Source organism: Taudactylus pleione, unplaced genomic scaffold, assembly GCF_031769625.1.
Source record: "Taudactylus pleione unplaced genomic scaffold, aTauple2 ptg000040l, whole genome shotgun sequence".
NCBI lineage: Eukaryota > Metazoa > Chordata > Amphibia > Anura > Myobatrachidae > Taudactylus > Taudactylus pleione.
In genome coordinates, this window is record NW_028284442.1 from 16,348,768 (window position 1) to 16,362,182 (window position 13,415).

General features: G+C 42.4%; 1 protein-coding gene across 1 annotated transcript in view; it reads right to left on the reverse strand.

The window, feature by feature from the left end:
• The window catches only part of DCN (decorin), a 70,347-nt gene that overhangs the window by 34,657 nt on the left and 22,275 nt on the right, over positions 1 to 13,415 (reverse strand). Inside the window, exon 3 of the mRNA XM_088454426.1 lies at positions 8,857 to 8,969. Within this exon, the coding sequence (XP_088310552.1) occupies positions 8,857 to 8,969 (113 nt within the window). The remainder of the gene's footprint in view (positions 1 to 8,856; positions 8,970 to 13,415) is intronic.

Consider the following 13,415-nt stretch of genomic DNA (forward strand, 5'->3'; position numbering starts at 1 on the left):
AATGGTTATACTAGCTGCAAACATCTGGTTTTTAAAGGAATATCTACATAGGTGTATAGAGGCCCATTTCCAGCAACCATCACTCCAGTGTTCTAATGGTACATTGTGTTTGCTAAGCACGTTAGAAACTAATGGATGATTAGAAAACCCTTGAAAACCCTTGTGCGATTATGTCAGCACAGCTGAAAATGGGTTTGCTCATTAGAGAAGCTATAAAACTTTCCTTCCTATGAACTAGTTGAGTATCTGGAGCATCATATTTGTGGGTTCTATTATACTCTCCAAATGGCCAGAAAAAAGAAAACTTTCATGTGAAACTCGACAGTCTATTCTTGTTCTTAGAAATGAAGGCTATTCCATGCGAGAGATTGGCAAGAAACTGAACATTTCCTACAACGGTGTGTACTATTCCCTTCAGAGAACAGCACAAACAGGTTCTAACCAGAGTAGAAAGAGAAGTAGGAGACCCCGATGCACAACTGTGCAAGAAGACAAGTACATTAGAGTCTCTAGTTTGAGAAATAGACGCCTCACAAGTCCTCAACTGGCAGCTTCATTAAATGGTACGCGCAAAACGCCAGTGTCAACATCTACAGTGAAGAGGCGACTCTGTGATGCTGGCCTTCTAGGCAGAGTGGCAAAGAATAAGCCATATCTGAGACTGGCCAATAAAAGGAAAAGATTAATATGGGCAAAAGAATACAGACATTGGACAGAGGAAGATTGGAAAAAAGTGGTATGAACAGATGAATCGGAGTTTGAAGTGTTTGGATCACACAGAAGAACATTTGAGAGATGCAGAACAAGTGAAAAGATGCTGGAAGAGTGCCTGAAGCCATCTGTCAAGCATGGTGGAGGTAATGTGATGGTCTGGGGCTGCTTTGGTGCTGGTAAAGTGGGAGATTTGTACAAGGTAAAAGGGATTTTGAATAAGGAAGGCTAAGCAACGCCATGCCATACCCTGTGGACAGCGTTTGATTGGAGCCAATTTACACCTCCAACAGGACAATGACCCAAAGCGTACCTCCAAATTATGCAATAACTATTTAGGGAAGAAGCAAGCAGCTGGTATTCTGTCTGTAATGGAGTGGGCAGCGCAGTCACCAGATCTCAACCCTATTGAGCTGTTGTGGGAGCAGCTTGACCGTATGGTACGCAAGAAGTGCCCATCAAGCCAATCCAACTTGTGGGAGGTGCTTCAGGAAGCGTGGGGTGAAATTTCTTCAGATTACCTCAACAAATTAACAGCTAGAATGCCAAAGGTCTGCAATGCTGTAATTGCTGCAAAAGTAGCATTCTTTGATGAAAGCAAAGTTTGAAGGACAAAATTATTACTTCAAATAAAAATTTCTAACCTTGCCAATGTCTTGACTATATGGTCTATTAATTTTGCAACTCATTTGATAAATTAAAGTCAGTTTTCATGTAAAACACAAAATTGTCTGGGCGACCCCAAACTTTTGAATGGTAGTGTAGATAAATGATAGCTACTGTAGAATTGTAGATAAAACTGAACCACTCATATCTAATAAATATATATATATATATATATATATATATTAAAAAAATCCAAGAAGCCCGGCTCTCCAGAGACAGAGAAATACTTGCCCGGGCGCCCGCATTGTGCAAATGTGTAGATAGTCCAAAGGTGCGGCACTCAGGTCATGACTACAAAATCATTAAATGGGGACAGAAAATGCTGTATTTTCTGTCCCCATTTAATGATTTTGTAGTCATGACCTGAGTGCCGCACCTTTGGACTATCTATATATATCCACATTGTGGAAAATAGAGTGCACTCACCAGAGACAGTGCAAGAGTCAAATGTATTACTCACAGGGTAAAATCATTAGTAAAGGTCGAAGTTTGGTCACAGTGAGTGACCTTCATCAGGACATATCCCATGACAAGACAAGAACATAAGTATACACCATGGTACCTGGAGCCTACTTAAATACCTATGTCCATTAGCAAACAAATTGGTCTCACTCCCCCCAGGTTACGAAAAGCGAAAGTTGCATCACATATAAAAAATGAACAAATATACCATCAAATATTGCTACTGGTGCTTTAGAGATAAGTTGGCATCATGCCCAACATCGATATAGCATAGAATTCACCACTAGAATGCTGTACATTCCGTCAAGCAGACTGAACCGCAACATACTTATTCCCAACCTCCGGGTTGCATTCCACCTGGATGCTAAATATATTCACATATCTAATTAGGATATTTAATTTAAACTTTCATAATAGTTATCAGTTTGCTCATGCCCACGTCTGTGCAAATTGCATTAATATATTCTTGTCCTCTAAAAACACAGTAAATCTAACACAGGAGTAGCAATATACTAGTTACATGCACAAATAAATATAGATTTTTTTGGGATGGGGGCGTCCGGGTTTCAATAATCCTAGTTTCGGCCCTGCATTAGACTCTCTGTAAGTTTATAGTAGTACTCTACAAGGTGATTTCCAAGCACATAATGGTTAAGAATAGAAATCTATAGCCTGCAGTCAAATAGATAAAAACAAATATTTATAATATCAAACATTTTCCTTTCGTGATGTTGGAAATTTCAGACATGCATTAGTGAATGTCCTTCAAAATGATTTCATCAGTTACAATCATAGTAAGAGAGTATGTCCATAAACTAAATCAATCTATTTAAATCACTTAAAGAAAAAACTCTGTGTAATAACAAGCTTTGTGATACACCTTCTTCAACAAGTGAAGTGTTAATACTGTATGTATCCCATAGCACTGTGCTCCTAATAGTCTATAATCTAACTGTCCTCTCAGAAATAATTACAGGCATGTGAGAACAGATTCATGCTGGGAAAAAATGTGCTTCACTTAGGATGATTATTTGTCCTGAAGATATTAAGCAAGATCCAAAATTACTTCAGAATTTAGACACCACCAAATTGAAAACATTTACCAGATTCAGTCCCAGAAGCATTCAAGGGCAGGAGGGCAAAAAGCTAGATGGATTATTATACTTATTATACTGTCAGAACAACAGTCTCTATTCTTGCTCCTTATACATCACACACATGAATGTCCTGGCAAGAGTATCAAGTTAGTTATTTACTGGATCTGTGTTTCACTGATATGGAATGGTAGACAATGTGTTCCTATAAAACAGGGATGGGTATCCCAAAGCCTAGCTGATTGTTTTATTCTTCATCCTTTGTAAAAAGAGATTAACTCTGTTCATTTGTACCAAAGTAGCTGCTAATAATTTTGTAATAGTGACAATTATGTTCTGCTAGTTTTGAAAACTTATGTTGTCATCAAGTAGTCTAAAGCCGGGTACACACTATAAGATATATCGTTCCAACGTGGATCGTAACAGTATATCGTGCAGATTGTGTATTCCCCAATGCGCATGCATCATCCCATCTACTGTGCTGCACAGCAAACAGGATGATGTAACAAATGATTCCATGCTGCTAAATGCAGCATGGAAAGATGGGATCGTTATGATTTGGCCAGCGGTTCAAATCCCGACTGCGGAAGCCCGGCAGAGGTGAAGATCCCGACTGTGCTAAAGGTAAATATAAACTAACCTAATCCCCCCTAACCCTAACCCTCCCTTAGTTGTGCCTAACCCTAACCTCCCCCCCAAGTGCCTAAACCTAACCCCCCCTTCCCTGCTGCCTAAACCTAAGTCTCCCGGGGGGGTGCCTAACCCTAACCTGCCCCCCGGGGGTGCCTAGCCCTAACCCCCACTACCCCTAGCCTAAGCATAACCCTCCCGGGGGGCTGCCTAACCCTAAGACCCCCCCTGGGAGCCCCTAACCTAACCATCCCCCCCGCGGCTGTCCGCCCCCGGAGCCCGGCTTACCTTCGATCAGGATGCCGGGCGCCGGGCTCCTGTCGTAGGTAAAATGACAGGCGTCTGGATTTCGACGCCTGTCATTATACCCTTACCGGGATTAGACAGTCGGGATGCCAATGGTCGGGATGTAGACCGTCGGCATCCCGACTGCAAACCGGAAAGCTATATTGCGCTATCATACACCATGTGTGCAGTGTGCGCAATATATATCATTCTATCTTGTTGTGCAATCACTGGTTACACACATCATATAGTGTGTGCCCAACTTTAGGGAGGGTCTCCTAAAGTCATGCCAACAATACATGTGAGGGCAGCAGTCTGAGCACCACTAATTGCCAATAATAAAACTTCACCAGTGAGTTCAGGAGAACTGTCATGACATGGCTCACAATAAGAGCTTGATAACCATCATCCCCATACTGAAAAGCAAATACTGTAAATTACAAAATGCTACATTTCCCATATTTACCAAGCTCTGGGGGGGGGGTGTACTATGCATCGCATTTTGGATGTAGTACATTCCGCTACTTATTGGGATTCCTCTTGGAGGGATCCCAATAAGTGATCCATAGGTTTCTATAAATTTGCAGGATCGTTGTGGAGGCTGGTGGTATGTCAATCTGTCCAAGGTAACATATTGTTTGAATATCAGGCTTACAGTCAGTACAATACTTTCTAGGTAGGCAATTTCTTGTTAAACATACATTATAATATGGTTGCTCAAGATGACAAATGACTGCTTTCTTTTTAAGCCTAACTAAATTTACTTTACCCACCCTACCTCAGCCAACCTGACTTCACATACTGTATGTTTACACTCCTGCAATTGTATTAAGTGATACAGAGGACTTAATGTTAAATGTATCAAACCTTCCAAAGAGGACAAGGTTTCCATAATAACCAATCAGCTTATAGTTATCATTCATCAAGTACATTCTGCAAAATAATAGCTAGAAGCAGACTGGCTGCTATGGGCAGCTTCTCCATTTGCCCTCTTTAGAAGGTTTGATACATCTGCCCCATATGCAGAATAAAAATGACTATGAAGCAAAATTCAGGAATAAGGTAAACTTGACTCATTATCATTTTATTTAGAATGCAGTAAGTGGTGCCGAGCTTTGGTAAGATTGCAGTGCGTATCTGAGCTACAAAGCCATGTTCCAAGTGTGTTTGGCTCGTCAAGCTGCATGTTTGAGGGATTTCCATAAACAGGAATACAACATGGGGATTTACCAAGAATCGTGTCTGCAAACATAATCGTAAATGGAGCAGACTCAGGACAACATAGTCGTTGATAATAGACCCAGTGGCGTAACTAGGATATTTGGAGCCCAGGGCAAATTTGAAAAGAGAGCCCCCCCCCCCTCCCAACATCTCGAGCTGTGCGGAAAAATATGGGCGTGGTCACTTAAAAATGGGGCGTGTCAACATGACACACCCCTTTATTTTCACACTGAACATTACTATCCATATGCACCTTAACCCCAGTAGAACCCCTTATACAGTACCCCCAGTATGCAGTTGTGGTCCCTCTTATGCAGGCCCATAGTAGTGCCCCTTACACAGTATCCCCAGTAGTGGTCCCCCTTATACAGCCCACCATTAGTTCCCCTTACTCGGTACCCCCAGTAGTGGCCCCCCCAAATGCAGTGCCCCACGTAGTGTTCCCCCTTATGCAGTGCCCCCAGTAGCAGTCCCCACAATGCAGTGCGCCCAGTAGCGGTATCCCCTTATGCAGTGCCCTTTATATGGTGCCCCCAGTAGTAGTCCCCCCCCCTATGCAGTGCCCTTTATATAGTGCCCCCAGCAGTAGTCCCCCCCATGCAGTTTTCCCAGTAGTGGTCCCCTTATGCAGGCACCCTGTAGTGATCCCCCCTATCCAGTGCCCCCTGTAGTGGCCCTTCCTATTATTGCCCCCAGTAGTGTTCCCCCGAGTGCAGTGCCTCTTGTAGTAGGCCCCTTTTATAATGCCCCCAGTGGTAGTTCCCCCCCAAGTAGTAGTCCCCAGTAGAGTAGGTCCTCCCAATGGCGCCCCCAGGAGTAGCCACCTCTCCCCCAGTAGAGGTCCCCCCAGTAGTAGCCACCCCTCCACCAGTAGAGGTCCCCCCAGTAGTAGCCACCCCTCCCCCAGTAGAGGTCCCCCAGTAGTAGCCACCCTCCTCCCCCGTTGTGCAGATAGGTTTAAAATATATATATATATATATATATATATAAATATATAAAAATATACTTACCTGAATCTCTGCTCCTGGTCCTGGTCCTGCTCGCGACGCCGCTCCCGCCCGAGCTGGCGCGCTCAGCATTATGGGACAGACGTCATGACGTCATGACGTCAGTCCCATTACCCACTGCAGGAGCCAGACGGAAGTCCGGCTCTTGCAGTGGGTGCTGCAGCAGTCAGTGAGAATCTATCTGACTCTCATTGGCTTCTGTTTAACACACGCATCGCCACCAGCGCTGGCGGCGATGCATGTGTTATGCACAGCCTGAGCCCGCATCCTGGCGCTATTGGGCAAGCGCTCAGGGGTAGGGAACGGGCTAAGGCGTGCAGCACAGGACCGGCACTGGAAGCCTAGCGCCAGTCCTGTGTAAATGTGTAGCGCTGACTGTACTCATTGCGGTCGGCGCTACACTGGCTAACTAGGGCAGGCGGGCCGGTACAGTGGCCGGCGGCGCCCCCCTGCGCCGCCGGTCCAACGGCGCCCAGGGCACGCACCCCGCTCGCCCTGCGTAGTTACGCCACTGAATAGACCCCCTCCTCAGCAGAGTGTTTAGCAGAAGCATTGCACAGATCAGGACAGACTAACTTGTAGTCCCACTGTAAAAAACTATATTAATACTTCATTTATACCATTACTCCTTCACCCACTGCCACAGCATTGCTTGGGATGGGGGACCCCAATTTTTTAGGGAGCCCCACTTTCTGAGGATTGCCTGGGCTGACCAGTTTGGGGCAGGGGAATAGTCTGGAAGGGGGATCCCATGCTGTGTGTCCCCCTGGTGTGCCATTACCACCCTCTCTGGTTCAGCCCTGTGTTTGTTATAGGAAAATAGGAGGAACCCCACATCGGTTTTACGCCTGATTTTCCAGTATCAGAATGGGCTCAAAGGATCAGGACTGGCTATGCTGTTTGGACCCAACACAATTTTTTTTTTAAATGAACCATTTCTGTACATTATACAATACAGAAGCATTGCACAGATCACACAGATCTGCGCCGTGCTTCTGCTAAACATGCAGCTCACAGGCAGGTCTATTCTTTTCAGTCCAAATACGACTGAACACACCTGCAAACACCATTCCATAGTCCATACACCATCAGAAAATATGATTCATTCAAACGTGATTCTTAGTAAATCTGTGTGTTTGATTTGGAAAAACTCACTCATGTCCCCACGATGCCCAGAATGTTTAAAATTCGGCCAGACATGATTCTTAGTAAATGTACCCCTTGTAGTCTAACCTACACAGTACTATAACTGGTATACTGGAGAGGAAACTCTGTACTATAGTATGGGCAACTGACCTGTATGATAATTGTATACATTACTTTTCTTATGTGTATGGGGAGCTGTACAGTGGGTCTGATTCTGAGGTGGACACAGCGCAGATGTTTGAGCAATTGTCTGATATTATTTTTTATACTGCGCATATGTCCCAGTTGCACTGCACATACGTCCATATTTTGTCAGGGATGTAGTCAGGAAGCTGACGGTCTAAATACCGACCACCAGCTTCCCGACTGTCAGATCCCGGCAAGGTACTAATGACAGGCGTCGAAATCCCGATGCCTGTCATTAGACCTACGCCGGGAGCCCGACGCCTGGCATACCGAATGAAGGGTTAGGTTTTAGGGCTCCCGGAGGGACTTAGGGTTAGGCACCCCCCCAGGAGGGTTAGGTTTAGGCTGGGGGAAGGGGGGGTTAGGGTTAGGCACCCCCGGGAGACTTAGGATTAGGCTGAGGGGAAGGGGGGGTTAGGTTTAGGCACTTGGAGGGGGGTTAGGGATAGGCACTTGGGGGGGAGGTTAGGGTTAGGTACCCCTAAGGGAGGGTTAGGGTTAGGGGAGAAAATAGGGTTAGTTATACTTACCTAATTAGCGATCAGGATCTTCACCTCTGCCAGTCTTCCGCTGTGGCCGGCGGTAATACATACTACACCAGTGGTTCCCAAACTTTTTTTAATCACAGCGCCCTCGAGTATCAGTGTTGCTTTCAAGGCACCCCTAGGCCAAAAGTTTGTGAATGAGAAATTCAGGGAAAAAAAATGATTAAGTAAATTGTGCTTTCTTGTAATCCTTAGGTTCAGTTATGTGCTGGGGAACAGGTCAGCACTTCTGTTTGTACACATATTTAGTATTTACATTACATTGATAGTAAATAATTTGATTTGGTGCTGGACCACCAAGCTGTGGCACCCCTGCAAGTGTCCTGAGGCACCCCAGGGTGCCACGGCACACAGTTTGGGAACCACTGCACTACACCCTTTTGTCACATAGGCTCTATATGCAGGTCTTCACCCGAGTGAGGTATTAGAAAGAAGTTAAACATTGCATGACCAAGGTAATACTAAATTCTCTTGGCTCAACAATCCCTACAAAAACTTCATTTAAAAATCTGAATCCTATCCCTTATATAGAAATGTAACCTTACACATAAAAATGAGCACAGTTTCTAATCGTAGTCTAAATCTCCCCATTTCATGTATTGTTCACAAGAAAACGTAATGCTTCCTTTATTCACGCCTGCAAGTTACCACTTATGTTTTATACATGGGTCCCATTAATGAGAACTGTGGATCCAATAAGGTCAGTAATTGTCCCGATATTTAAACTTTATACTTTATTTTAACGCTTTAGGCAGCATCTATTATTGAGTAATTCACTTCTATTTCCAGATGTTTGTAACTTTGTAGTAATTACTATTTCCATTCCTTCTCTGTACTTTCTTTGGTTAAGATTCCTGTTACACAAAATATGTTGGTGATAAAATGTAAAATATTATATCTTACATGAAGCTGTTTTAGCTGCTTGAAATCATCATCCTTAATCTCTGTAATCTTGTTGTTCTGTAAATCTAGCAGTGTTGTGTCAGCAGGAATGTTTTTCGGCACTTGCTCCAGCCCTGAAATAAAGAAAAATGATCAGTATACATCATTACTATACAGTATGTATCAATGAAATAAAAGGAGCTCTGGTGTGGCCTACAATAGTGCAAATAATATGTCCAATACCACAATTGTGTAATAAATTGTTTTACTTGTATAATATAATACACATTTCCGGGGTCATACAGTCGCATATAATATCAACTAAATGAACAGCTAATAAAACAACCTTCTGATTAATACATTAATCTTAAATTCAATATTGTAATAATGGTATCCTACAGTATAGGATAGTGTCTGAACGGTTTATTGTTCATTGTGTTTTGAAATGAGATCCTATAGTGGGGCTTATTCAGAGATAGACGCTATTCACATGTGAAGAGTTGCCCACTGTTGGCTTCTCTGATCCGATGCTAAGTCTGTAGGCACAGCCATTGGATCAACTGCATAACCATCGGACATCTGAGTAACCCTCAGTTTATAGTCACATGCCACTTAGGTTTATTATATATTTATTAATTATTTACCCACGATTGCAAAGGAATATCATACCTCTTTTTTCCCCCTACTAATAACATGTTTTACATTTCAATATTTCACTATTTCAAGTTCAACACACCATCCACTCACATACAGGATAGATACTAACTGTATACATTTATAGTACAACCTTATGTTTTATAATTGTACCAATGAATGACTTTCATATTAATTCCATGGTCTATTGTGTCTTTCTTTTTTACTACACCAAGTACCTGATTTTTAGCCCATACTTCTAGGGTTAATTGCAGACAGCATCTCCCCTGTGAACAGACACATATGCTGAAAAGCAGATCACTCTACCTCTTCGCCAATTGGCTAGATTACCTGGCAATCATAGGAATGAGGCTCAGATTGGTTCACTGCCAGTATTTATTTTCTGACTTGATACTGAGCTGTCACGTGACCAAACTATTGGCAAAACAGCCATATCAGTGTTCTGGGTGCTCACTCTATGCACAGAGTCCTCATATCTACTCACATTGCCTCTTTGGATTTTGGTTTCACAGGTATTCCCTCAGCAGCACTCTCATTGCTGGTCCCCATGCTGTGTTGTCCTGCACTGCAGTAGTAATAGGGCAGACAGATGTGGAGGTACCCTAACAGAGGTACCCTAAGAGCCATTGTGCCTGCTCTCTCATTCCCTATTCACTACTTTGTATAACAGGGAACAGCAGAGGCAGCAACTTGCTCCACTCTTTTACCTATACTACTATTATGACACAAGGCTAAATATGTTATCAGCTAAGCACTATTACATTATTAAATGTGATGAGTCCTGTATGTGTGTTAGCAAATGTATGTATACTGATTAATCATCACAGTATAAGAAATAGATCCTGATTATAGGCTACCCTCTTGGTAGGCCAAAACCGAAAGTACTGAAAACATGCATTATCAGTTTCAGACAATCTTTTGTGAACTAAATGTTCATACCTGTGATATACTGAATATATGCATGTGTTTTACCTGTGACTCACAATTAAAATATGGTATGCACAAACCTGGGATATGCTGAACACATGCTTTATTTGCATACATTTGGTCCTATGTGGTTTAGAAGTACCTAATAAGCACTCTATTTAGATATAGACTCTCATTACAGGCTATTCTTTGCTATACTTAAACCTGGTATATATTAAATACATACTTTACATGCAACATCTGGTTCTTTTGTGATTCACATGATGTATATGGTATGTTTAGACCTGGGATATACAGGGGTCAACTAGCGCCCGAATAAATGTTCGGGGCTAATTGGATACCACTCTGTATCTCATATTAGATTGTTCTTGCATTTAGAGAATCTTTTTTATTTTACCAATAGGACAACTAGCCCGGGGGTACACTGAGATTACTGTCAATATCTGGATTAATAATTTTATTCAGTGTGATAACCCGCTAGGACTATATTTGTCCTTTCTTTTCTATATTTGTCTGTTATAACTTAGAAGTGTACTGTAGGTCAAAACAATTACTTAGTAAAATGTAATGTCATAGACCATGTAATAAGCTGTGATGTTGTGTGTACCCCGCTTTAGAAGCACTTGTCACATCTATGTGTGTTTCTACGTATGTAATCCTCAGGTTACTCAGGATGTCCGATAAAATTATGCAGTTAAGCTTCATCCAAGGAGGCAGCCATCGGCTTTGGCATGCTGCGGCTTTTGGGGCACTGCGAGCGGCATCATAGACCAAGTTCTGCACATGTGCAGTACGGCTCCTGCACATGTGCAGATCTTAAAACAATGGAGATGTACGTACCAGTGAATAAATGTTCATCTCTGAATCACCCCCACTGTCCAGTAGTGACTGACCAAAAAGGACTCCGGGTTCAATCGAGTGATATAGATGATTAAAGACATTTAAAAACTGACTTGCCCACAGGTAATCATACTGTCTGGAAGACAGAAACAATTATCTCACCACATGTTGTAGTCCACGGACACAAGGGCAGAGATAAGCCGCAGCACAGAACCTTCAAGTCACTGTTCTGCTGTTTGAATCCAGTCTACTCCTTAGTGTATGCTCCTGGATAGTCACACCATATGGATACGTAGCACCAGCCTGACTAGTTTCTCAGGAGTATATCCTGTTTCATCAGAGGCATATTACTATATTTATGCTTAAGCCAATACTATCATTCTGTGTTTCAAAAAAGATCATACTGTACTTTGCAAAATGTGCACATATAGTACCAGGAGCATCTTAAGAGAGGAGGGGGCCCATGTGCACTCCCCGTGCGGGGCCACCTCCTCCTCTCGACTGATGCAGCTGGCCATCCACCGGAGCATTAGTAGACTCCGGGCACTAGAGTGTGCCCGCAGTCTACTGCGCATGCGCAGAACACCGGAAAAATGGCTGCAGCGGCCATATTCCGGTGTTCTGAGCAGCACTGACACCCGCCGAGGGACCACGGACAGGTAAGTTTAAAATAACATGGGTGCAGGGTGTGCGGTGCGGACCCAGGGGCCAGTGTGCCCCGCACACACTGAACCCTTTATAGATACGCCACTGTATAGTACTGTACATTATCTGATTGATGAACAGAATAATATGTCTACAACTGAAGCCAGTAAACATCAGACATACATTACATGAAAACTGGTGCTCGGGATAAAGGTGCTATAAGACAAATCACTCTTTCAGATTCTAAATGTCACGTCTTGTAATACAGACAAAAATAGGTATAGGATCTATTCTCCATGAACCTGTTTTTTAAGTGTCTCCACATGTGAAGTGAATCCATGCCATTAAACAAAGTCATCTTCATAAGCCTGCAAGTCATTTCCTTATTGCAAGTTCATTCAATATATAATGTTGACATTTCACACACAAGGGTAAGAGTGTGGCTGCGCATAAAATATTAGAACTTTGGAGAGAAAGTAAAGAAACCCATTGGAGGAAAGTCATGAAATGTAACAGGTATGAACACAAAGACCCATGGCAACCAATCTGATTCTGTTTATCATATTTCTAATACAATGTAAAATCTGGGAGTAAGCATCTGACTCGTAGTGAGAAAAGTAATGTTATATCAACTTTTTTGCAGTTGCCTAAATGTTTCTCAATGATTTTGTTAGTTGTAAATATGATTATGGCAGTAAGGAGGCAGATGGAGGAAAAAAGGCAAAACCTATTCTTGTACTGTTCTTGCCATTCTTCAGAAAGTATGTAAGAGACACAGGGGTCTATTTACTAAGCAGTGTTAGGAGACAGAGTGAAAAGTGATAAGGTGCCTGCCAATCAGCTCCCAACTGTCATTTTTCAAACACAGCCTGTGAGATGGCAGTTAGGAGCGGATTGGCTGGCACCTTATCACTTTTCACTCTTCTAACACTGCTTAGTAAATAGACCCCACAGTAACAAATTGATACACATTTCAAGATGTTAACATATCATCATTTATTCCTAAGGAAAACTCGAATTGCTTGGGAATTAAATACATGGGTCCTTCACATAAACTTTATATTATTTACACTTCATTATGGCTCCATCGGGGAGGGGTCCATCAATCACAAGCCACAATCTCACAGAAACTTTCCCACATTTAATGATTGTAAGATTTATTGAATTGCCTGTTCTTTATTACTAGATATGGGAAGTAAGCATGCTAATAGTATATAGGTGGTAGCACAGCTTTAAAGATTGTATAGTTACTCTGAATTTATTTTAGCTTCCCGCTCCAGCCTGCAACTGATTTGATGTGCCTGTAGATCCACTTGCATTTGTCTTTATTACACTGAATTCTGCTACAATTTAAACATTTATTAATAATACTATCATAATTATGACCAGTGCAATAATTAGATTAGACCATCCCAAATGCTATCTCTTGACACTGCTCAGTTCCTCAGTTTGATATGAAGCAACTTTAATGGAGACATAATTTGTAGATATTATTATTACTATTATTATTATTA